We start from the raw sequence: 26,779 nt of genomic DNA on the forward strand, positions 1-26,779 counted from the left end.
ATAATTTGGGAGTTGAGATGAAAATGCTAAGGGAAAGAAGCCAGGCACAAAAAATTGCCTTTTGTAGGATTCCATTTATATAAAATTTCTTTTAAAAAAGTTAAAATTATAAGAGACAAAAAGCAGATCAGTGGTTCCTGGGGTTTGGGGTTGAAGGGGAATTAATTGCAAATAAGCACAAGGAAACGTTTTGGACTGATAAAAGTGTTTTAAAACTGGATTGTGGTGAAGACTGCACAACTATGTAAGTTTACTAAAATTCAATGAACTGTATACTGAAAATGGATGACATTTAAGGTATGCAAAATTCTATCTAAATAAAGATGTTTAAAAAGCAAAAAGAACTGACTCATGAGCAAAGCCACAAAAGAAATGCTAATTCTAGAATGAGATATCATACAGGTGACAGTCACTGTTTATCATGAAATCAAACAATCAGTAGACTATAGCCAAAAACTGGGAACAATCCAAAAATTTGTCTGCAGAATGAATAAATTATCATATTATCATACAATGTAATACTGTACACAATGAATGTAAAACACAGTTACATGTAACTTCATGGAAAAATCTCACAACAATAATTTTGGGCAAAAGAAGTGAGATACTAAAGAACAAATTAAGTTGTATTCAAATGAAGTTCAAAAACAGCAAAACTAAACTAGGGGTGCATGTATACAAATATTAAAACATTAAGAAATGCAGAGAAATAATTATCATAAAAATAAACTCATAGTAACCTTTTAAGGAAGGAAAACATGAATTATAATACAGAAGATTATGAGAGTTTCAAGAGGTATTGGATACTATTTGAATTATTACTTACATGCACACACACAAACACAATTACAGGAACTACAACTCATTCCCATTGATTGTACTAGGATATGAACACACTACAACCACACATACTCATATAAGATAAAAAGAATTAACAGCTAGATGAAATCCGCCTCCCCAACACCCAAATTATACACCTGGAAGTTTAAAAAACAAAAATGCTCTAAATAATTTGGGAGTTGAAATGAGAATCAAAATTTTAAACTAATTACAAATAAAACAAATCTAAGGAAATAAAGGAATTGATAAAATAAAAGCAGAAAATAATAAATTAGAAAATAAAAGCTATTCAGTAAAACTAAATGGAAAAGACAAAACTTTGGCAAATAAAAAGAACAAAATTAATATAAATAATAAATAAATAATAAAATAAAATGAAATAAATAAATAAAATAAATAATAAAATGAAATACACTGAGATTTTTTATTATAAAAAGATATGCACAAAAAAATCCAAAAATATAAACTCACGCAAAATAAGTAATTTTCTAGGAAGCTATAAATTATCCAAATGAGCCAAAAAAACAAGTAGAAACTCTACATAGACTAATCAATAATCATTAAAAAACTCAATAAGAGGAAAAAAGTTATACTCCACAAAGGCTAGAGGTCAAAAGAATTCCAATGGAGGAACTCTATCAAACTATCATGGGACAGATAATTCACATCTCAAACTCAATATTATAAAGAAACAAACAGGAAGGTGCTCAGTTTATTTTACAAGACTAATATGGTCCTAATATCAAAACAAGAAAATGATAGCATAAGAAAATTTTGACATAGTCATATATGAACTCAGATGTAAAAATTCCAATTAGAAAACTGAAAGCAGCAGGGAATTAAACAATATTATATCAATAGCTTTTATTTTATGAATTCTAGGGTGGTAAAGGTGAGGAATATCTACCATATAATTCACTTCATTGATAGGTTAGGGAAGAAAAAAACAGTAATCTCGATAGATACAAAAAGAACTGGTAAAATCCAATGCATTATTTGTAGATATAATTCATATGTCATAAAATTTTTCAAGTGTATAATTCAGGGGTTTTTATTAGATTCACAAAGTTATGCAATCATCACCATTAATTCCAGAATGGAATGTTTTCACCATTCCAAAAAGAAACTCCATGTCCATTTTCAGTCACTCCCCAGTTCTCTTCTCTCCACATCCTCTGGCAATAACAAATCTATTTTCTTTCTCTATGAATTTGCCTATTCTGGGCATTTTAGATCTACAGAATCACCAAATATGGGCTTTTTGTGTCAGGCTTCTCTCACCTAGCATAATATCTTTGAGGTTCACCCATATAGTAGCATCCGCCTTCATTCTTTCTTACGGCTGAGTAATATTTCATTGCATTAATAGATTCCATTGTAGGATAAACATGATTTTGCTCATCTACCTGTTGCCTGATGGACATCTGATTGTTCCCACTTTTTGGCTGTTATAGATAACGTTGCTATGAACTTCATGTACAAGTTCTTATATAAACATGTTTTCAATTTTCTTGGGCATATACCTAGAAATAGAACTATTTAACTCATCTTTATGATCAAAATTATTAGCAAACTAGATACAAAAGTATACAGTAAATATTATGTTTGGTGAAACATCAGATGCAATCCAATAAAAGTCAAGAACAAGATAAGGATGCCGTTAACCTGCACAGGATATGTACACAAGTATCTCAGTATTAATACTATATTAATGCTATTCAACAATGTCCTAAATGTCATAGACAATGCAGTAAGGGGGAAAAAAACAACACAGGTGACAAGAGAAAGGAGATGCAAAATTATGATTATTTGCACATGACACCTTGAAAATCCAAGAGCATCAAATAAATTATTAGAAGTGATAAGAGAGTTCAGGAAGAGGGCCAGATTAAAGTTAACACAGAAAAGTCAGTAACTTTCTGAAACACCATGTATCTGTTAGGGATTATGTTTGTAAGTAACAAAAAATTAAAAAAAAAAAAAACCTGAGTAAACAATGCCTCGAAAAATTAGTGCTTTACTTTTTTCTTCACACAATGAAATTCAGCTCACGGGTATCAAGGCTAAGGTCTCCAAAAATCTCTTGACCTTTCTTTTAAGGCTATAGTTCTAGCCATTACATCTGTGTTCTAAGTAGAAGAAAAACAGAAGAAAAAGGTAGTATGAGCAAAGTCTACTCTCTTTTAGAGAAGAGCTTTTCTGGAAACCGCACCCAGCAACATCTGCTTGCATTTCACTAGCCAAAACAGTGTCATATGGTTGCCCTACGCTGCGAGTCTGAATATAATAACATAGAGTTTGACATACTAATGCCACTAACAAAAGTGAAGCTCTGATTATGCAAACTTGTCTGCCACATGCCAGTAGTAACCAAGTAGAAAGTGTAATAGGAAAAATAATCCATATCAACAATCAAAAAATCTAACATATCAACAAAAAAACTATAAAATTTGTAGGAATAACCCTAACAAGAAATATAAGATCTTTATGGAAAAAACTTTTGAAAATGACTAAAAAATATGTTTTAAAAGAACTTGGAATACACAGAAAAATATATCATTGCTTATAAACTGAAAGACTCGCTTTCGTAAAGGTATCGATTCTTATCAAATTAACCTATTGAATCAATTTAATCCAAATCAAAATTCCAATAGAATTTTCCACATAATCTGAAAAAATGATTCTAAAACTCATATAGTAGAAGGTAAAAATTAACAGGACAACTTGAATAATTAGGGAAAATTGGCCCTACTGGACATCAAAACCTATGCTATTGGCATAGAAATACGGTGCAAAATAAGGAATCTAGAAACAGATTACACACACACAAACACACACACACAGCTGGATTACAAATCTCACTATTTTTTTAAGCATTAGATTGAAAATGCAGAAGAACATATGTATGACTCTGAGTTCTTGAGTTAGAGAAGGTTTTTCTTATACAATACACATAACAAAGCAAAAATATAAAAGAAAATTTTTTGTAACTTTGACTATCTAAAGATGTAAAACCTCTAGAAGACTGAGATCTCATAGTAAAGATCATTATTAGATCAGGAGATACTTTTTACAACTTGCATAAAAAAGCAATTATTACAATCTGAAACCTATGGAATTCTACAGAGAAATTTAAAAATGAGTAGTATCAAAATAATCCCGTGACAGAGATAATGGTGAGAATATATATGAAACAAGATTGACCATGAACTGATAATTATCAATCTGGACAATGAATATACTAGGTTAATTATACTACTCTCTACTTTTGTATATGTTTGAAATTTTTCCATATTATTATTTATGTACTAACATGGCAAATGATCCAAGAGTATAGAATGAAAAAAGAAAGTTTGTAAATATATAAATTATAATACTATCTATATTTTAAACATCTATATTATATATTATAAATTTTCTATGGGCCAATATCCTTAAACCAGTTTTACTCATTCATACCTTCCCAGAGACTACATATGCAAATGTACAGAAAAGGTCTGCAATATTACAAATCAAATGGGTATCCATAGTTACCTTGGGAGAAAAGGGAGATACCAGTATTGTGAGTGTTCATCAAAAGGAAAATTTAGCCTCATCTATAAGGCCTTAATTTTTATGTAATTACAATGTAAGAGGTTACACAACTACATATATTTATCAAACTCATAGAACTGGAATTGTTCCACATCTTATCTGTGGTGGTAGCTACATAAATCAATACATATAGAAAAACTCATAGAATCATACAACAAAATAAGTGAATTTTATTACAAAGTTTAAAAAATTTTTAAAATACAAGCAAAAAAACCTCACTTTAAAAAACTCACTCATAAAACTCACTTTAAAAGGGTGAATTTGACTCTATATAAATTATACCTCAATATATCTGACCTTAAAAAATAGTTTAATTTTTAAAAAAAAATCATAATTTATTTAAATAATAGTGTATAAATTACATTAGCGATATATTAATTGTCAAAGCAGATTACAAGGCATACATGTACTATATATACATGTGTCAATATAATCCCACTTATATGCCTATATCTTATTTCTGCATAAGAGACTACAGAGACTTTTTTTACTTACCTGCATTTTCTTCTGTGATAAACACATATTATTTTCTACTAATAATATTTTTCAATTTTAGATGAGTGGGCACTGGCCCAATGGTGGAGACTCAATGTGGAATCTCTGCTGTCTAAGCCTGGACTTCAAGAGTAAGCATCTGCAGTGGCCCAAGGGAATATAGTTGGGGGTTCCCGAGGTAACAAGGAAAAGTGCTTAAGCCCCTGACAGCAGTGTGTCCCGGGTATCTGATCATTTGGCTACCACAGGCATGCATGAAAGAGTTTGCCAAATTGAATATAGCTCTTAAGAACTTACTCTGAGGCCCCATCAGGCACTGTCAAAGATTCCCTTCCCAGCACACTAGAAAGCATTCTCTGCCAGCAGATCGGTCTCTGTCAAATTATTTATAGGAGATTGGTTCGCATACTCAAAATGATATGAATACTTCTAATTATATCCAAACATGCCAAATGTCACTACGAACTATGCTGAGGGTTCATGTTGCCAAATGTCTTGCCCTAACAAAGAAGAGGTAGTTGCAGCATCAGCACATTAGTTCCTATATAAGCAGGACTGACCCTTGTGCCTTATCTCCACCAAGAACCCAGAGGTAAGCGATGTGGGCCTCGGAACTCGAAAAACCCCAGGTGGGGCAAAAGGGCTGATCTCATAGCTACCTGTGTGCATTAAACTGCCTTGTCAACCTTAACTTCTGTCTTCATAGAACCAAGCTTTAGGGTAGGAAAACTTTAATTCTGTAACTATATTACTGGAATTTCAGAGCCTCACTAATAAGAAACTTGTTGTTTTAGTGTGGAACACTTCTGAACCTACATTTTCATCTGGAACTCCAGAGGTAAGACTTGGTTTTATTCTTTATTGATGACAGAGGGGATATAGTCTAATGAAGCTGTGAACAATCCTTAGTTATACACCATTTCCATGTTTTTGCAGTTAAATCAGGAAAGTGTTTCCAAATGAGTGTTTATGAATGCTAGAAAATAACTTTTTCAAAATGTCTTGTTCTCAGAGACTATCCTCATTTCAGTTCTAAGATTAAAAGACCATTTAGAACAGAATTAGCTTTGACAGTGAGTTCTCAGCTGTGCTTAGAACTGTCCAGTGGCAATAGACTAGTCCATGCCAATGTTCTATGGCAAAGCACTGAACACTTAAGACATTTCATAGACAGTTTTAAACACCCCAGAAAGATTCTTACCTAAAAATATAAACACAAACACCACTATTAAAACCATTATATTTTAGCTACTTTTGTTGTTGTTATTTATTGTCAGAAAGACTTCTTATTATTTACTTAAAAGGTCACAAGTATTACATCCATGGGATGTTAAATACTATGACTAATTTAAGAGGGATCCTGCCCTTCCCTAAGTAACTTACTAATTGAAAATAAAGGAAAAACTCAACCAGTCTAACATACCTACATTGCAGAGGCCTATCTATTAATCAGAAGACAATGACTTACATGCATGTGATATACTCTTCAACTTTTTTCTCTGTTTTTCTGGTTGGAAAGAAAAGAACCACATAGAATTTATGTGGGAAGAAAGGCCTTTGTGCTGAAAGTCTCATTTCTGTGTGGTTAGATCTGTTAACTGACAGCTGAAATCCTTCATGTCAAAAGTAGAGTATCAGAAAAGATTTTGGAATCAAGGCAATGCTAAGTCTCCTGGGAACAAGCCAAATGACAAAAAAAAAAAAAAAAAACAAGAGTACTAGAATGTTCTTCTAACAATTGATTGAGAGATATAACACCAAATATCAACATAAAGATGTTAAAAATAATTATTTCCTTTGTGAGAGAAAATAGTCATCTTAAAAGGCAAGGTTTTTTGATAGCTTTCAAAATATGAACCTTCATTTGAACAAGACAAATTTTCTTTTCTAATTATATGACTGTCCTGGTACATGCCATATACCAACATTATGCAGAAAGAGGAGAAGGAATTAAATAATGACAGTTGCTATAAAACAATCCATCAATAGTTTTAGCTATAGTGGTTTCATTCTAATTCAATTGTAGGTACCGTATCCCTGAAGATCAAGATATGTGATCTGGAAAGGAAATTTGCAGTCCTAAAAATGAAATCTCAAATTACAGACTCACTCCAAACTTGTCCTTTAGACTATGTTAGAACTCCGGGGAGTGCCAGTTTGGAGGAATAGTTACAGCACAGGCTATGCTCAACATTTCTTTCATTTCAAATCCTAACTCATATTTGTGACTTCTGCTTTTCCTTTCTCTCTCCCATTTCTTTCCTCTCCTGGCAGAATCCTTTGCTAAATAAATCACAGCCACCATGAGTGCGAGTTCAGACGCCGAGATGGCTGTTTTTGGCGAAGCTGCTCCCTATCTTCGAAAATCGGAAAAGGAGCGGATTGAGGCCCAAAACAAGCCATTTGATGCTAAAACATCTGTCTTTGTGGCGGAGCCCAAGGAATCCTATGTGAAGAGCACCATACAAAGCAAAGAAGGAGGGAAAGTAATTGTAAAGACTGAAGGTGGAGCAGTAAGTGAAAAAAAAGGAGAAAATACTTCCATGTTATTCTTGGTTCAAAAGTTGACACCTAACTTACTGGGAATCTCCAAGCCTGTTGCCAATGCAAACACCCTTCCAGTCAGTGTAGAGACATCAGATGAGGAGGGCAAAAGGAATTCACAGAAGTAACTTCGTGTCTTCCCTTCCAACCTCCCACAGGACCTCACTCCATTATGTACAGCCTTCATCATTTCCCTTCAATTCCCCACTTCCCAGTCGGAATCTCCAAACTTGAGAGAAGTGAAAATAAGCTCCTCCTATTAGAAGTTAAATATTTACTCAGTTAAATAATGTATTAATATCCCCATTACTTCCAAAAAATGAAGTTTCTTAATGAATGAAAGGAAAAAATAAAAATTTAGCCTATTAAAACAAGAATAAAAGGATATAAACTGATAAATCTGGGAGAAGAGCAAAAATGTGGAAGAAAATATATTTTAAAAAGATAGTATCCTAGTTCATCATAGGAAACAGGTTTTCTTAACATTAAACTCTGAAATGAATATATTTCATGCTTTTTTTTTAAAGGACAGTGAATAAGATAATGAGAAGTATGGGTGATTATGATTTTATATCAAAATATACTGGCAAACATAAACCCTACCTCCAACCATTAAAACAAACTGGTCTCTTGCTTACTCACCAGACTTTAACTGTCAGGGAAGACCAAGTCTTCCCTATGAACCCTCCAAAATATGACAAAATTGAGGACATGGCCATGATGACTCATCTACACGAGCCTGGAGTGCTGTACAACCTCAAAGAGCGCTATGCAGCCTGGATGATCTACGTGAGTGTCTGTAAACACCTTTTATTTCATTTCTCTCTCTGAGTAAAAACAAGATTCAAATGATAATGTTCTGATTTTCCCAGACCTACTCAGGCCTCTTCTGTGTCACCGTCAACCCCTACAAGTGGCTGCCGGTGTACAACCCCGAGGTGGTGGCTGCCTACAGAGGCAAAAAGCGCCAGGAGGCCCCGCCCCACATCTTCTCCATCTCTGACAACGCCTATCAGTTCATGCTGACTGGTGAGTGAAGCATCTATTTACAGAAATGGGTAAATAGAACGTCTGAGGAACAGACAGACTTCTTCCAAGCCTCATTATATTATAATAATATATTCTGGCCACATGGGGCTTTACTGTTTTCAAAAACCTTTCACAGCTATGACACCTTATGCTCTTCCCAGCAGCTACCTCCATTTTACAGATAAGTAAAGTGAAGCTCACTGACTTCATTGTCCTTCCCAGCTAGTAAGTGGTAGCCTAGCTGAAACAATTACTAGACCTCCATAAACATATTTACTGCTTTCCATATTTTTTTACTTTTACTTTCCAGTTTGGATAGAAAAATGTTCATAAGACTTTTTTAAAATACCCAGGTTCAAAACAATCAAGGAAAAGAGTTATCAGTCACAGGTGGAAAACTTGGTGAATTCTTATCTTCATTTTTGAATGACACCGCTAATATTGCCAGCCTTTAGGGTACAGCATGAATAAAGCAAGCTATGATTTTCCTCCCAAAGATTTGAAGAACTTTTGTATTAAAATGGAAGGAAAAAAATATCTTTTCTGAGAAAAATTTTTAAATTTTATCAGTCTATTTTTCCTGCCTTATCAAGGCATAAACAACCAGCTTTGATATGCATCATAGGCCCAAATGCAGCCTGAAAGCCTTTTATCTCCATACACCAAACACACTGCCTTTGGAAATACTTTATATTCCTGAGTTTCCTGTTGTTCCATGGAATTTTGGAAATTAAGGTGTTTTTTCTTTTTTTTTTTTTTTTTTTTTGCACTTGTTTTTGAATTGCCTTTTCAAGTGGGAGAGAAAAGAGGAAGGGATAAAATAGGAATCTTCCATTATAAATTGGCCATCAATTCTACGAGGATTCTATGCCAGTAGGCAGACTGTTCTATAGTTATCAACAGAAGCTACCTCCCAGAAATTATCTAAATCCTGACTCATTTCAGAGGTTTGAATACTCAGCAGCTGCACTTACATAGCTATGTACACCACCCCTGTTCCCCCGCCCCGGCAAGCTCCCCTTTCCCCTGGGTTTAGGGCTGCTCCAAATTCAAGTCACTTATGGCTCCCAAACATGATTTTTGCACAAAATAGTGCAGAGCTCTGGCATTTGACCTGGTGAGTGTTATTTTAGCAATGCCAAGAGACGGGAACATTGTTTTCTTATCTGTGCTCCCACTGGATGTGATACAATCTTCCATGGTTTTGCTTATACTATAAAACAAATCTATCTGAATAGGATGCAAAATCTGCATCGACTTCCCCGAAGAGAAGACCAAAGTTTTCTAAAGTCTATCTCTATATCTACATCTAAATAACATTCAGATTTGTATCTATTTTTCCTGAATAGAGTTTTAGGTTTTGTGATTCTCTAAACTTTATCATCTAACAGAATAGAATTGGAGATTTAACAAATCAGCAACTTGATATAAATACAACATATCAGTCACATAGTGACATTTATTTTTATTATTTAGAAATGCATATAAGATTGAAAGGAAAATAAAAGCAGATGAACACAAATATTCACAATTCCAGACCCTCTTATTTAGTATTGCCAGAAGTCTAAGTAGTGACATCAAAAGCTGGGAAGACAGCAGGAGGATATCTTTGACCTTAACTAGCTATGTACTTATTATTAGAAAAGTCACTTCTTCCTTTATGGGTGTCAGTTTCTTTATCCCTTAAATGTAAGGGATAGTTGGCCTAAGCAATTTCTAAGATCTTTTACGATTTCAAAATTCTGTAATTCTAATTAAAATATTTATAAATAAATGTATAAGATATCTGGGATTTTCTTTAAAATAATTCATTGGGATTGGGATGTGGTGTAGATGATATAAAATTAGCCAAATGTTAATAACCATTGAATCTGTATGATGGGCACATGGGGACTCATATCATTGTTTCTACTCTTGTATATATATGAATTTGCCATAAGAAATGTTTTAAAAATCAATAAAATATGTACCTTACACTCATTAGGATGGCTACTATCAAAAAATCAGAAAATAACAAGTTTTGACAGAAACTGGAGAAATTAGATCTCTTGTGCACTATTAGTGATCATGTAAAATGATTCAGCTACTGTGGAAACAGTATGGTAGTTCCTCAACAATTTAGAAGTAGAATTACAGTATGATCCAGCAATTCCACTTGTGAGTATATACCTGAAGAAACTGGAAGCAGGGTATGGAAGAGACATTTGTACAACTATGTTAAAAGCAGCATTATTTACAATAGCAAAAACATGGAAGCAACCCAAGTGTCCATTGACAGATGAAAGGATATGCAAAATGTGGTGTGTGTATATATATATATATATATATATATATATATACACACACACACACACACAAATACATATATACAAGAAGATATCTTGCCTTTAAAAGGAAGAAAATTCTGACATATGTTAAAATGTAAACGAACCTTGAAGACATCATGTTGAGCGAAATAAGCCAGTCACAAAAAAGACAAATATTCTATGATTCCTCTTATATGAGTGACCTAGAGGAGTCAAATTCATAGAGACAGAAAGTAGAATGATGGGTGCCAGAGAATGGGAGGAGTAGGGGATGGAGAGTCAAGAGGTTAACGGACACAGAGTTTCAGTTTGACAAGATGAAAAACGTTATGGAGATGAAGGGTGGTGATGATTGTACAATTTTATGAATGTACTTACTGCCAGCGATCTCTACACTTAAAAAATGGTTAAGATGGTAAATTTTATTATCTGTATCTTACCACAATTGAAAATTGATAAATACAAAAAGGAATAGATGATTCTTTGCCTCTCATTTTCACACATTGTATAGTGAAAAGAAAATTGGCTATTCTGGAGGCTAAACACAAAACCAAAACCAAAAGTGACATCTTCAAAAAGGTATCAAGCTGTGTTTGATCTGAACTCATTCAACAGTCTTCATATTGAATATGCATTTTTTAACTGATAATTTTGAATTATTTCACAGATCGAGAGAACCAGTCCATCCTGATCACGTATGTGATTTTTTTTTTTCTTCTCTGATTTGCAAGGATTGCCTTAGATTTTGACAACCTAAGGTCATAGTTCTCTGATCTATTCTCTGATTTCTGTTTGACAGTGGAGAATCTGGTGCCGGAAAGACTGTGAACACCAAGCGTGTCATCCAATACTTTGCAACAATTGCAGTTACTGGAGAGAAGAAGAAGGATGAATCTCGCAAAATGCAGGTAGGTCCGATAGCCAGAGTCAGAGCCTCTGTCAAGGCTCTCAGACGTCTGGAGTCCCAGATGTGAGAACTGTTCCTTCCTTTGCAGGGGACTCTGGAAGATCAAATCATCAGTGCCAATCCCCTACTGGAGGCCTTTGGCAATGCCAAAACTGTGAGGAATGACAACTCCTCTCGCTTTGTGAGTCTCAGTCACAGAGGGGTCTACTCGACCCTTAAATTTCAGAGTAGTCATGTCTGAATTATTATTGCAGTTGTATCTCTCTGTGTGTTTCAGTTTTCTAATACTAAATATTCTTTTCAAGGGTAAATTCATTAGAATCCACTTTGGTACTACGGGGAAGCTGGCATCTGCTGATATCGAAACATGTGAGTAACAGGACCAGTGAAAATCAAAACAGAGACAAGTGGTTTCATTTGCAGGGATATTTTGCAACATTTGCTGTGCATGAAGCCTGTTAAAAGGGTAGTCTGCTGCCAGTACTGCCTGTAAGCGAATGCCAGGCTTACCCATAATCCACTAAGTGTTTCCTTTATTTCAATCTCAGACTTAATAGTTCCATAACACATCCTAGAGAAACTCCTGCCTCAGAAGCAACTGTGATTTTTTTTTTTTTTTCCAGAACAAATACTAGGGTTACCTATGTGTTTCCAATATATCTCTGTGGTTTGCTCCTGATCTGAGTTTTGGTAGATGTTTTCAATGTAGCCCCTCATCACAGAATGAATCCTAGGAAATCCAAAGGAGGGGATATTAGGGATCAACTAAAATACAGAGGTCATGGATCCTCCACGTGAAAAACATTTTGTCCTAGAGCAAATATGCTTCAGTTGCTGCTCTTAGACAGTGAGAATCAACACCCATCTGCAATTGGTCATCAAATTGAAATCTCAATGGAGTCCAGCATAATGCCCCCAAATTTGGCCAAAGATGTGAGGTCCATTTAATATCTCCGAAGCATTGATACTTTTTTTCTAACTCTATATCTATTTCCCTCTCCAGATCTTCTAGAGAAATCCAGAGTTACTTTCCAGCTAAAGGCAGAAAGAAGCTACCATATTTTTTATCAGATCACTTCCAATAAGAAGCCAGATCTAATTGGTAAGAAAGAACTTAAAGTCATAGATAGAAGTTAATAGTATTATTAACAATGTCTGATATAAAATATACGCCCTGAATTCTGTGACCCAGAAATGCTCCTCATCACCACCAACCCATACGACTATGCCTTCGTCAGTCAGGGGGAGATCACAGTGCCCAGCATTGATGACCAAGAAGAGCTGATGGCCACTGATGTAAGTCAAACATACTTTTTAAAAAATCTACTACATGTGGGAATAACAATAGCAACCTGCTGTAGGTGTGGTTGCCTTAGGATGTGTATAAATTATCTTATAAGTTATTCTCTTTTGCCCTAACCTTTGTCCTATCATTTTTCCTGTTAGAGTGCCATTGACATCCTGGGCTTCACTCCTGAAGAGAAAGTGTCCATCTATAAACTCACAGGGGCTGTGATGCATTATGGGAACATGAAATTCAAGCAAAAGCAGCGTGAGGAGCAAGCTGAGCCAGATGGCACAGAAGGTACCAAATGAAGCTTTATCTGGGTTTAATGAGATAATATAGCAAAAAAAAAAAATCCTATTTTACATTCACATCTCCTTTGTAGCTGAACTTGTGACTTGTGAAGGGCATACATATTCACACACACTGCATGTTTTCCTCACCCCCTCCATTCCTTACATCTCCACATCTCCATCATTTCCATCCAGCTCAAGTAAGTCACAACAAACCCCAACAGCCACTTATAAGCACAAACTATGAGACAGAATGAGGTGTAATAGTGCTCCTGGTTGGCCTTGGCAATGAAGGTGGGTATATGAGATAACTGCATACTGCTCTATTTTAGCACCAGATAGGAAGATCCTTGAAACTGACAACAGAGAATCTGCCCAAACACAGAGCTAGGGGTGAAAAATCCCCCTAGAGATCTGTGCATGCATGTGTGTATTGTCTGTATATAAATCTATAGACAATATAGGCAGCAAGTAAGATAAAAAATAGGAATTGAGACAAAAGATCATATACTCTACATATGGAAAGAACACACAATATACAGGAACTACCACAGAAAGATAGTTATTGCTCCTTAAAGCCTTTCTTGACCACCTCAAGTTGACATTATTTCTTCTTCCTTGAAACGTTTCAGCAGTTATTGGTGTGCCTGACATGTAGCATTTATTTACATTACAGTCACTGACAGAATTGTAGAAAGGGACTCTGTAGGGATCACCCAGTAAAATTTAATCTCCACATTGTCAGATAAAGAAATTAATCCAGCAAGGTTTAACAGGGAGGGGAAAAACTAAGATAAGAATCAAAATATTCTGACTTTTACCCTCTCTAACAGTGAATATTTATCTTATCCTTCCAACTACACCTAATGTGTCTAAAAACCAGAGACTATGTCTTTTACTTCTCATAAAAGACTGTAAGACTGCAAGACTGCAATAAATATTATATATGTTTACTGTTGATGAAAAACTTCTTAAAAACTACTTGCCATAAATCATGAAAGGTCAGTATAACCAATCAACCATTTAATGGCAACCACATGCTCTAAGGTTAGAGAACCTCATTTGGCCTTCTATAGAATTATTTTTTATTTAAATAATAAATTGAATTGGAGAAAAATGGAAAGATTAGGTAAAAGAGGATATCCTTCATGAAACATGTCCTGAACTGTGTCTCTGCAGTTGCTGACAAGGCGGCCTATCTCCAAAGTCTGAACTCTGCAGACCTGCTCAAAGCCCTCTGTTACCCCAGGGTCAAGGTTGGCAATGAATATGTCACCAAAGGCCAGACTGTGCAGCAGGTAAGTGCATGGCCTCAATGAATCACACACATTCCAGGCCTTCATGGCATGTCTTTAAAAACACCAACAAACTTTATCTGTGAAGGTGTACAATGCGGTGGGCGCTCTGGCCAAAGCCGTCTACGAGAAGATGTTCCTGTGGATGGTCACCCGCATCAACCAGCAGCTGGACACCAAGCAGCCCAGGCAGTACTTCATCGGGGTCTTGGACATCGCTGGCTTTGAGATCTTTGATGTGAGTTATCTTCATATTAATAAGAATTAAGAAGGAGGTAATTGTGGGTTTTGGTATATTAAGTATTATCATTATTCATTCACATTTATAGTGTCTATATTACGTGCTCCAACACTACACCTAGAACAAGGGTTATCTCCAAAATAGGAGGTAACATAATGTACTAATAATAATAGCTAACAATCACTGAGCCATCAGTGTACCCTAGGGACTTCAAAATGTTACCTTATTTAATCTTCAAAACAAGCCAAGAAGGAGTAGCTAATATTCCCCCAACTTAACAGAAGAAACTGAGATGCAGGGAAATCAAAGCACTAGCTGAAGATCCCACAGTTGCATAAGACAAATCAGAACAGCAACCCAGATCTATAGCATTTGGTCCATACACAAGGCTTTTTCATAGAGGAGAAAAGGCCCAAAGGTAGAAGCATAGAGACAGATGATAGTCTCTCCTCTTCCAGATTCATTTTACACAAACTATTTCACCTCCAGAGCATCAGCTTCACCATACATAAAATAAAGAAGTAATATATTACAAAGACTCTTCTGGATCTTTGATCACTATATCAGGTCCCTGCTTTCACACACCTAACAAGGGGGATTTGCTAAATGTCTGATATGAATAGAAGATTAGCCCAATGATTTCACCTTATATGTCAAGACCTTTATATTAAAGATCTTAAGATCAGCTTTCCTTAATTACATAACCACCAAAGGTGGAAATGTGAACTTTATTTTGAATTTGAGAGTGGGAGTGGTAAAAGAAGTAAGGCTTTCCAATAAACTCCTTTCCCCTTTACCTTTGAATCTAAACCATAACACACAGGACCATGGTTGCTCTTTTAAGGTATACTCTTGCCTATACAATGTTAGAGGAGAAAAGGTAAATTCTACCAGAACCCTTGTAACATTGAAATCTGGGACCCTAAACAATGCCCGGAATTTCATGAGAAAGGCTCATGTGAATAATGATCATTTTTTGAAGCAACAACAGTTAGTTTGAACTGTATCTCATCACCACATTCCATATTTTTTAATAAAAAATTTTTCAGTAATGAATTTTACTACTATAGCAACTCATTTGATGTTGGAAATCTCTATTATTTTGTGTAGTTCAACAGCCTGGAGCAGCTATGTATCAACTTCACCAATGAGAAGCTGCAACAGTTTTTCAACCACCACATGTTCGTGCTGGAGCAGGAAGAGTACAAGAAGGAAGGCATCGAGTGGACGTTTATTGACTTTGGGATGGACCTCGCTGCCTGCATTGAGCTCATTGAGAAGGTCAGTTTGCTTTCCAAAGAAGGGCAGACTGCAAGGATACCTTTCCCAGAAATCTCAAGCAATTCTAGAAAGTATTGCTGTAATCGCAAATGGTTTGTGATCTGATTAAATTGGAAAATTACTATTTTGAAATGACTTCCTCTTTTTAACTTTTACATGAGAAAGATCTGACAGCATTTACTTCTGTTTTGTTCTAACCATTCTTATTCTGATACTGGATCAGATCCAACTTTAACGCAGCACTGAAAACTGTTTGAGATGGTCTGCTTCACTACAACTGCTATCCTCATCAGTTCTTGATCTGTCTCCATTATGATCCATGATGTCCACGATAAAAACATTTTTCATATAAAAATTAACGCAAGCATGATAAACTTAGTGCTTTCATGAAAGCTAATCTGTTCAAAGTCAAGAAGTCAAACTGCATATGCTACTTCATAATCTATTTTATTTATTTATTTTTTGAGACACGGTCTCACTCTCTCACCCAGGCTGAAGTACAGTGGTATGATCACAGCTCACTGCAGCCTCAACCTCAGGCTCAAGTGCTCCTCTTTCCTCAGCCGCCTGAATAGCTAGGACCACAGGCGTGTGCCACTATGCTTGGCTAATTTTTGTATTTTTTGTAGAGAGAGTGTTTTGTCATGTTGCCCAAGCTGGTGTCGAACTCCTGGGTTCAAGTGATCCTCTTGCCTTGGCCTCCCAAAGTGTTGGGATTACAGGCATGAGCCACTGTGCTCGGCCTATAATCTATTTTAAAGAAATTAAATACCCAAAATATTTCAAATAAAATTTGGTTGTTTATGCTGTTTAATTACTGCATAGATCACAAGTCAGTAAGTGCTTTTCATAGCGAAGAAAAGCTCTGACAATAGATTTATTCTCTGAATAGGAAAAAACTGTGATAATACGTAACATTATAACACGCTGTGCTGAGGACATTTGTATCCAGCTATTCTTTTAATTGAAAATAATGCTACAGATTGAATATGAGAAGAATGGTGGAAAAGTCATTCTAGTGATAACAAGGGACTTCTTTGAACTGTGATCCTGGTTTATTTCATGCATATATTTAAGTGGAGGTGCTCATAATTCAATTAATTCAATCAAATGACAGCCACCATGTCTCTATCTTTTGAGAGAAGTTAGGTTGACACCAATGTTACTTTTCTGAATTCAGCCACTGGGCATCTTCTCCATCCTGGAAGAGGAGTGCATGTTCCCTAAGGCAACAGACACCTCCTTCAAGAACAAGCTGTATGACCAACATCTGGGCAAGTCTGCCAACTTCCAGAAGCCCAAGGTGGTCAAAGGCAAGGCTGAGGCCCACTTCTCTCTGATTCACTATGCTGGCACTGTGGACTACAACATTACTGGCTGGCTGGACAAAAACAAGGACCCCCTGAATGACACTGTGGTTGGGCTGTACCAGAAGTCTGCAATGAAAACTCTAGCCAGTCTCTTCTCCACATATGCTAGTGCTGAAGCAGGTACTTTCAGTGCTCTTAATCTAAATTAAACCCATTCTCACAGAATGTTATAATATATGTTCACGTAAGCTTCTGATATTCTATTCTTATTGATGGGTTTTCTTTTTACCTAAGATAGCAGCGCGAAGAAAGGTACGAAGAAAAAGGGCTCTTCTTTCCAAACTGTGTCTGCCCTTTTCAGGGTAAAGTACATATTTAATTTAATATCTATTCGGTTTCTGTGAATTATTATAATTAAGGATTTTGAATAAATTATGAGAGAGTAAAATGTTAATAGGAATCACTTCAAATATCCACTCTCGTTAAGAGTATAGCCAAAGAAATACTACTCCTATAGGAATAGATGCTCTATCCATTATTCCTTATTATGATTATCTAATGTATTCAGGATTGCCAAAATGTCCTTAGAAACTTTCTTATTATATAAAGAGGTTGATTTCTAAAGAAGTATAGTTAAACTTCAAAGCTGTCCCTGTGGAATGCCATATTCTTATTCCACTAATGTTGCCCTTTGAAAATGTCCCTGAGTTCCTCTTTGAGAATGAGCCTCAGATACACTCTTTATTACATCTTTCACCTAAACATACCTTTGTCCTCTGAGGTGAATTTAACTTTTCATTACAGCTGAAAATCATCTAAAGCCAAGCCCAGTGACTTAAATGGATCATTAAGATACGAAATACCTCTTGAGATTAAAGAATAATAATTTCACTATAAAATAATGCAATTTTCCTAAGTAGCTTAAAAACTGGCTCTTATATCTGGACTAATAATGGCTTTTTTATTAAAATGTGTATGGCTAAGTCTCATTCCTTATAAAACTAAAATATGGACACGACATACGACCTATGATCTAAACAAGAAAACAACTCATGCTCCTTTTCTTTCTCACTACCAATTTGCATTATCTTACCAAATAGACTTTTGTTTCATCGACTTGTTTTCATACATGTTTTCAAAATTTGGAACTCACATTACTTATTTTCTTAATTTCCTAAGGGTTAACTGAGATATGGGGAAAGAAAAAAAAAAAAACCACACACACACACACAAGACGTTAAGAGGTCCCAGGAAATAATACACTCAAGGAAAGAAAAACAAAAGTTAGTACAATTCCTAACTTAGGTTACCACTGTAATCTGCTACCGTGAAAATTATTAGCACTGAGAGAGACAAAATAGACCTCACAAACAATCTCAACCATTCTCAGATGATGCCAGAGAAACAAAAGGGATTTTATAGTCAGGCAGCTCATTAGTGGCATAGCAAGGCCATAATCTCTGTCTTGTGATTCTTGGTTGAGAACCCTTCCTTGTACATCACAAGGTTACTGAATTGCAGTTTGTTTATGAGACAGATCCCTGGTGTTACAAATGAATACCTTGGAGATGTGCATTCCTTCCAAGCACTAAGTTATTTGGCAGGCTAGAACTCTTGAGACCTTCAACATACAGAGCAACGGAAGCCTCATAGACTCATATCTAGTAGTTAAAAGACTGTCTAGGTTCATTTCATATAATTACAAAAAACAACCTGAAATAAAACTTTTTCATCAAATTCTTTGTTTGGTTTTCTAGGAAAATTTAAATAAATTGATGACGAATCTGAGGAGCACACACCCTCACTTCGTACGGTGTATCATTCCCAATGAAACCAAAACTCCTGGTAAGACACAGAGAGTGAAATAATCAAACAGGCACAGGTTTGAAAACTAAATGCCTAGTAATAAGTACTCTGCTTTATTTTTAGGGGCAATGGAACATGAACTTGTCCTGCACCAGCTGAGGTGTAATGGTGTGCTGGAAGGCATCCGCATCTGTAGGAAAGGATTCCCAAGCAGAATCTTATATGGCGATTTCAAACAAAGGTCAGTCTTCTTTGTTGTATTTCATTAATACTGTGAATATTTTACCACTTTAGTTTTTGTCCTTTCTTCATTTTATTTCACATATCCTTAGTATATATTAAAAAATTAAGGAGTTGAATAATATAGTCTTGTGGTAGTAGGATACTATAACAGGTTAGAAGAACAACAGGAAGCAGGCATGCCTCAGAAAATCATATTGTTTTACTCTCTGACCTTAAAGGACAGTTGGATTTTCTACTTTTATCTCTACTCTCAGATTTTTGTTGATATTTCTTTTTGGTGTCATTTGGTTGGCATGTGGTCACATTTTCCTAACCATTCTTTGTTTAACTGAGCAGATACAAGGTTTTAAATGCAAGTGCTATTCCAGAGGGACAGTTCATTGACAGCAAGAAGGCTTCTGAGAAACTTCTTGCATCTATTGATATTGATCATACTCAATACAAATTTGGACATACCAAGGTATAGTGTTATTTATTTACACCTGATTCAAGTACCTTCTGCCATTTCTGTGTCTCCTGCAGTCAGGGGATGATTTGTGACTCTCTCTTTCTCCAGGTTTTCTTCAAAGCTGGCCTTCTGGGTCTTCTGGAAGAAATGAGAGATGACAAATTGGCCCAGATTATAACAAGAACACAAGCTGTCTGTAGGGGATTCCTAATGAGGGTAGAATATCAGAAGATGTTGCAAAGGAGGTAACAACCATACATATCAGAATTACAAGGTCCTGTAAGGACTATCAGTCAGTCTTTTTCATTCATTAATTATTTCATTTTGTGGCTAATAGTTCCTCTCACCCCACTCACTCCTACAACACAGCAGCCTTTGCTTCAGCTCTCACACTTGGATTCCCTTCAAAACTTCTCTCCTACCTCCAGCCATCTCACATACAGCAGCAGGAACACTTTGCAGTAAGCACTATTTCCATCATGCCAGTTGCCTTGCTTGCCTGTCAAGGCCCTCTCTATTCCCCACTCCATCTATCATTTCCAACCACATAGCCTTTTCCAGCCAGGCTAACAATTTGCTTATCTACTATTCTCTCATTTGATTATCTCCTTATCTAATCTCTCCCCTCATCCTAATTCATCTATTTACCAATTTAAAATTTCCATTTCCCCTTTCTGTAACTAGCCTCACGTAGTTTATCTGGTCACCCAACACTACTGCATTCCCTCTACTTACACACACACTGTGCATTCATTTTTCTCACCTGTACTAATTTAGGCCTGCACTGGAAGTGTTCCTGAGTCTTTCCTATGTGTGGACATTATGGTTTGTGTCAAGGTATCTGCCTTCACAGAGTTACAGGTCTTAAAAATTGGACCTACAGAGAGAATTTCCATTTTAATGAGCTTTAAGAAACATACACATTGCTACAAGGTAGTCAAACCTAGCCAGTCTATGGCTATAGTTTGCAGAAGGGGTATCTTTTATTACTATTTTTCACTTTATTTAAATAAAATAAATTTTGGAGCTCAACAGATGCTGAATGCCTTGCAAATATTAACAATCCAATTATGGCCGGGCACGGTGACTCATGCCTGTAATCCCAGCACTTTGGCAGGCCGAGGTGGGTGGATCACAAGGTCAAGAGATCGAGACCATCCTGGGCAACATGGTGAAACCCCGTCTCTACTAAAAATACAAACATTAGCTGGGCATGGTGGAGCACGCCTATAGTCCCAGCTATTCGGGAGGCTGAGGCAGGAGAACTGCTTGAACCCAGGAGGCAGAGGTTGCGGTGAGCCAAGATCGCGCCATTGCACTCCAGCCTGGGTAACAGGAGCGAAACTCCATCTCAAAAAAAAATAAAAATAAAAATAAAAAACAATCCAATTAAGCAGTTAAGACTGAGGCACTTGAAAGAATTTGAGATAAGCCAGTATATAATCTGAAGAAGCTAGCAAAGAAAGTTTATAGAGTGAATAATCCAGTGTTGTTCAAAATAAGAGGAGCAACCTCAAGGAAGAGATGACAAATCAGCTCAGTTTTGGTGGGCAATTCAGAAAGCAACCTATGCCATTTCACAGTTCCCATCCCTATGCCCACGGATAGGCAGCACAATCAACATGCAATTGCCACGCCCACCCTCAAATCACTAATAGTGTAATATGTCAAATGGTATGTGCTGCTTATACATTCAAAGTATTCAACCCCAAAAGTCACTTTCTTTGCTAGTTTGATAGGGATTGAGAACACAGAATATCTGCTCAATATGAATAGTACTCACATTAGCAAAGGGGTTATACTGAGGGCTACTATGAGTGTGAGCGTGAGAATGTGTGTGTGTGTGTGTGTGTGTGTGTGTGTGTGTATGTGTGTGTATGTAAAGCCTGCATATAATATGTAGAGAATGTGACATATTTATTTGTCGGGGGCATTCATTCAAAGGGAAATTTGTATGTGATAAGTATCAATAACATTGCCTCTGATGGATCAGTCTACACTGATATTTTCACATCATTGCAGAGAAGCACTTTTCTGCATCCAGTACAATGTCCGTGCCTTCATGAACGTCAAGCACTGGCCCTGGATGAAACTCTTCTTCAAGATCAAGCCCCTCCTCAAGAGTGCGGAGACCGAGAAAGAGATGGCCACCATGAAGGAAGAATTCCAGAAAACGAAAGATGAACTTGCCAAGTCAGAAGCAAAAAGGAAGGAGTTAGAGGAAAAAATGGTCACTCTCTTAAAAGAGAAAAATGACCTGCAACTCCAGGTTCAATCTGTGAGTACTCCATATTCTGAATGCACCATGTTAGCAAAGCTTTTTTGAAAGACACATAAGTGATCTCTCTACTTGAAAAAAAAATCTCAAGTTGCTGTTTTTAATACCACATTTATTTTTCAATATTCTAGAGGAAGAAAAGGCACAATTATTTCCAAGTTACAATGGGAAAAGGAAAGATTGAAGAATTTATTCAAATAATATGACAAAATTTAACAGCTATGAAGGAGGTAGCTTAAAGCCAAGCCCCCACATCTCAGTCAAATATTTCACCCCTTTGCCTTGGCTACTTCAGCCCAGCATTAAAAGTATAGCCCTGGCCGGGTGTGGTGGTTCACGCCTGTAATACTAGCACTTTGGGAGGCTGAGGCGGGCAGATCACGAGGTCAAGAGATCGAGACCATCCTGGCCAACATGGTGAAACCCCGTCTCTACTAAAAATACAAAAATTAGCTGGGTGTCGTGGCTTGTGCCTGTAGTACCAGCACTTTGGGAGGCTGAAGCGGGCGGATCATGAGTTCAGGAGATCGAGACCATCCTGGTTAACATGGTGAAACCCCATCTCTCCTAAAAATACAAAAAATTAGCTGGGTGTAGTGGCTCATGCTACTTGGGAGGCTGAGGCAGGAGAATTGCTTGAACCCAGGAGGCGGAGGTTGCAGTGAGCCGAGATTGTGCCACTGCACTCCAGCCTGGAGCCTGGTGACAAAATGAGACTCTATCTCAAAAAAAAAATAAATAAATAAAAAAAGTATAGCCATATTTTCTAAACATAAGTCTACGAGATTGTATTTAAATTAAAGAATGACTTACTTCTCTCTGTATCTCCTTTCCCCAGCCCCCAAGATTTAGCTCAATAAATATATCTGTATTTAATGGAACTAAACTACCAGCATGTGAGGAAGAGCAATGCGTCCTCCTGATTCTGCCTCTGACACAAGTCTCTAATTCCTAGCCTCTGTTTATTGGTGCAGGAAGGAGTGGCAGTCAGGGTGGGGAGTAGGTTTGGCAGGAGCACTGATCAAACATAACCTCCCATTTCCTTGGTTCAACAAGCCTAACAATATCATAATCTGACCTGTGAAAAGAATAGTTCATTTTACTTATTATTTTAGCAACTTTCAACTTTTCCTTCCGATACCTTCATTTATATGAAGGTCACATTTTTCCAAAGCACGGGACCGTAGTCTATCTTAACATCTTTTCACAGTTCTTATCAGTAAGTGAGTAAATATGTATTGAGTGTACCATTATTAAAAATAAATACATTAAGCAGTAAAGTTCAAAAGAAGAAAAAGAATCCCTCAATAAGTCCCCATTATATTCCATTTAAATGTTTTTTAAACAAGAACAAAACAAACACTGGGAAATTAAAAAATATTCCCCAGGCCATGGTAACCTAATAAATTAGGGACTGGACTAATTTTTATTTGAATCCCTTAATTAGTCACTTACAAAAACTTTATTGAGCTATACAGTTTCTAAGAATTACACATTCTCATATATTCTAAAATTCATTTTTATAATTATGGGGGGAGGGGAGAGGGCCACAAATGGGATGGACGAAGCAAATGTGGGAGAACTTAACAACTGCTGAATCTAGGTTGATAATATATCACTATTCATTCTATTTTTTTTCCTAATTTGACATATGGGTTTGAAAATTTTCGAAATTTCAGGAGCTCAACATAGGCTTTCCACATTAACCAGATTTAGAAGGTGAACAGGAAAATGAAAGCAAACAAAAACACAAAAGCAGAAAGGGCTAAGAACAGTTTATCAATCTTTCCTTAATTAGAACTGTCCTGGGCAGAAGAACCTCTAGCGTAGTCAACTGTATAACTCTCTGAAAATTATGTTGCAGTTTAGGCCTGCTGCCCATATTGTGTATAAAAATAAAACAATGAAACCCACAAAAGTTAAACAATATTTTTGTGATAGTGGGGAAATCTGAATATAGACTAAATATTAGATAATATCATTGTATCACTGATAATATTCTCATTTGTAGAAACAGTATTGTAGTTATATAGGAGAATGCTTGTGTTCTTAGGAGAGAAATGCTAAAATATCATGATATCTGCCATTTACTTTAAAATGATTTAGGAGAAGTTTGTGTGTGTGTGTGTGTGTGTGTGTGTGTGTATGTGTGTGTGTGCATGCACATATACGTGTGTGTGCGTGCATGCACATATACGTGTGTGTGCGTGCATGCACATATACGTGTGTGTGTGTGTGCATGCACATATACGTGTGTGTGTTTAGAGAGAAAAAAACAGTGAAATACTAACAATCTGAGGATTTAGGTAAATGGTATATGGCAATTTATTAGATTATTCATACAGCTATTCTGTAAGTTTAACGTTTTTCAAAATAAAAAGTTGAGGTAAAAGATTCAAAAAAATAAAATTCATCTTAAGACTAATGGGTAATTCTTTACATGGAAATCTAAATTTTGAACAATCATAGCATGGTATGAACTATCAGGAAGGTTTTAGTGTATTAAAAAATACTACATGGAAATGTATTTAAGTTATTTTTCTTCTCCTTCTTTTTTCAACACAGCCAAGCAATTAGTGGTTTGAGGAGGCCAGGGAATGATCGAAACCAAAACTAACCAACATAACTAAATCAAAGTCTTCCAATATTACAGCTGAAAAGCTCTTAGCAATTATTTATTCCAACCACCTTTGAAATATGTAAAAAAAACATCGAGAATAGGAGGAATAAAGCAATTTGCCCAAAGTCATACATATAAACACAATATTGGGACAAGAACTCAGGCTTCTTTTTGTCCTATTTAGAGGTCTTTCCACTCTTCTACAAATTATTTTTTAAATACTCCATAGCTCCAAACCAGTAACTTTGCAAACGAGTTTGCTTCTAAAGCTATAGTCTCACTTCTAATAAGCTGCATTTTTCCAGACTATGTAATAATGTTCAATTACTTAAATTTATATTCATACTGAAAAATTCAACTGAATTCAATAAAACACTTATTTTTGCACAAAAAACAAGTTTCAAAATAAGTAACAGACTCTAAATATCATCTCTCCACAGGAAGCAGATAGCTTGGCTGATGCAGAGGAAAGGTGTGAGCAACTGATTAAAAACAAAATCCAACTAGAGGCCAAAATCAAAGAGGTGACTGAAAGAGCTGAGGAGGAGGAAGAGATCAATGCTGAGCTGACAGCCAAGAAGAGGAAACTGGAGGATGAATGTTCAGAGCTCAAGAAAGACATTGATGACCTTGAGCTGACACTGGCCAAGGTTGAGAAGGAGAAACATGCCACAGAGAACAAGGTATCAATCACATTCTACAATACTATATAGAGGTTCTGCCACCAACTAAATTGCTTTATAGGAGAAATAATCTCCTTCTTAACCTTTGTAGGTGAAAAATCTTACAGAAGAGATGGCAGGTCTGGACGAAACCATTGCAAAACTGTCCAAAGAGAAGAAGGCTCTCCAAGAGGCCCACCAGCAGACCCTAGATGACCTGCAGGCAGAGGAGGACAAAGTCAACACCCTGACCAAAGCTAAAAGCAAGCTGGAACAGCAAGTGGATGATGTAACCACATTTTTAATATCCCTTTGAAAGATTTTTTTAATATACTTTTAATTTTTACCATATTAACTTTCTGATTAGCTTGAAGGGTCTCTGGAACAAGAAAAGAAACTTCGAATGGATCTAGAAAGAGCAAAGAGGAAACTGGAGGGAGACCTGAAATTGGCCCAAGAATCCACAATGGATGTAGAAAATGACAAACAGCAACTTGATGAAAAGCTTAAAAAGTAGGAGCTTTTTAGAAAAAAACTTCTATGTGATACCATCTTTCAACTCATATGAGTATTAATACATCTTATTCTGTCTAAAGGAAAGAATTTGAAATTAGCAATTTGATAAGCAAAATTGAAGATGAGCAAGCTGTAGAAATTCAACTACAGAAGAAGATCAAAGAGTTGCAGGTCAGTCAACTCACCTTCTATTTTTTCTGCACACCAAAAAAAACACTGAATTGAAATGAGTTTATGTTAATGTGCTTTTTTTGTTCCCAGGCCCGCATTGAGGAGCTGGAGGAAGAAATCGAGGCAGAGCGGGCCTCCCGAGCAAAAGCAGAGAAGCAGCGCTCTGACCTCTCCCGGGAACTGGAGGAGATCAGTGAGAGGCTGGAAGAAGCCGGTGGGGCAACTTCTGCTCAAGTAGAATTGAACAAGAAGCGGGAGGCTGAGTTTCAGAAACTGCGCAGGGACCTGGAGGAGGCCACCCTGCAGCATGAAGCTACAGCGGCTGCTCTTCGAAAGAAGCACGCAGACAGTATGGCTGAACTTGGGGAGCAGATTGACAACCTGCAGCGGGTCAAACAGAAGCTGGAGAAGGAGAAGAGTGAGCTGAAGATGGAGACTGATGACCTCAGCAGTAATGCAGAGGCCATTGCCAAAGCCAAGGTACCCAATGCTCTCTAAATGAGGGTAATCATCTATAAGAACACCCATTGCTCTCTATCACTAAACATTGTTTGCAGGCATTTTAGACCACTACTCAAATATTTTCTAACCTAATATATCCCATTCTATTTTATT

General features: G+C 36.4%; 1 protein-coding gene across 2 annotated transcripts in view; it reads left to right on the forward strand.

Annotated features, from left to right (window-relative positions):
* Nucleotides 1–5,461: 5,461 nt before the first annotated feature.
* Nucleotides 5,462–26,779, forward strand: part of MYH8 (myosin heavy chain 8) — a 50,833-nt gene continuing 29,515 nt past the window's right edge. For both annotated transcript variants that reach the window (XM_032280278.1, XM_032280277.1), the window contains exons 1-27: nucleotides 5,462–5,521; nucleotides 5,724–5,767; nucleotides 7,204–7,442; nucleotides 8,119–8,262; nucleotides 8,346–8,502; nucleotides 11,476–11,503; nucleotides 11,608–11,716; nucleotides 11,804–11,896; nucleotides 12,021–12,084; nucleotides 12,719–12,817; nucleotides 12,908–13,011; nucleotides 13,162–13,300; nucleotides 14,473–14,591; nucleotides 14,677–14,826; nucleotides 15,940–16,110; nucleotides 17,291–17,600; nucleotides 17,715–17,782; nucleotides 19,178–19,265; nucleotides 19,350–19,467; nucleotides 19,806–19,929; nucleotides 20,026–20,162; nucleotides 21,940–22,195; nucleotides 25,256–25,498; nucleotides 25,590–25,766; nucleotides 25,845–25,990; nucleotides 26,074–26,164; nucleotides 26,255–26,644. In XM_032280278.1, coding sequence (XP_032136169.1) covers nucleotides 7,233–7,442; nucleotides 8,119–8,262; nucleotides 8,346–8,502; nucleotides 11,476–11,503; nucleotides 11,608–11,716; nucleotides 11,804–11,896; nucleotides 12,021–12,084; nucleotides 12,719–12,817; nucleotides 12,908–13,011; nucleotides 13,162–13,300; nucleotides 14,473–14,591; nucleotides 14,677–14,826; nucleotides 15,940–16,110; nucleotides 17,291–17,600; nucleotides 17,715–17,782; nucleotides 19,178–19,265; nucleotides 19,350–19,467; nucleotides 19,806–19,929; nucleotides 20,026–20,162; nucleotides 21,940–22,195; nucleotides 25,256–25,498; nucleotides 25,590–25,766; nucleotides 25,845–25,990; nucleotides 26,074–26,164; nucleotides 26,255–26,644 — 3,735 coding nt within the window. In that variant the 5' untranslated portion in view covers nucleotides 5,462–5,521; nucleotides 5,724–5,767; nucleotides 7,204–7,232. The remainder of the gene's footprint in view (nucleotides 5,522–5,723; nucleotides 5,768–7,203; nucleotides 7,443–8,118; nucleotides 8,263–8,345; nucleotides 8,503–11,475; nucleotides 11,504–11,607; nucleotides 11,717–11,803; nucleotides 11,897–12,020; nucleotides 12,085–12,718; nucleotides 12,818–12,907; nucleotides 13,012–13,161; nucleotides 13,301–14,472; nucleotides 14,592–14,676; nucleotides 14,827–15,939; nucleotides 16,111–17,290; nucleotides 17,601–17,714; nucleotides 17,783–19,177; nucleotides 19,266–19,349; nucleotides 19,468–19,805; nucleotides 19,930–20,025; nucleotides 20,163–21,939; nucleotides 22,196–25,255; nucleotides 25,499–25,589; nucleotides 25,767–25,844; nucleotides 25,991–26,073; nucleotides 26,165–26,254; nucleotides 26,645–26,779) is intronic.

Source organism: Sapajus apella, unplaced genomic scaffold (assembly GCF_009761245.1).
Source record: "Sapajus apella isolate SASKATOON/1434 unplaced genomic scaffold, GSC_monkey_1.0 scaffold12, whole genome shotgun sequence".
Classification (NCBI taxonomy): domain Eukaryota; kingdom Metazoa; phylum Chordata; class Mammalia; order Primates; family Cebidae; genus Sapajus; species Sapajus apella.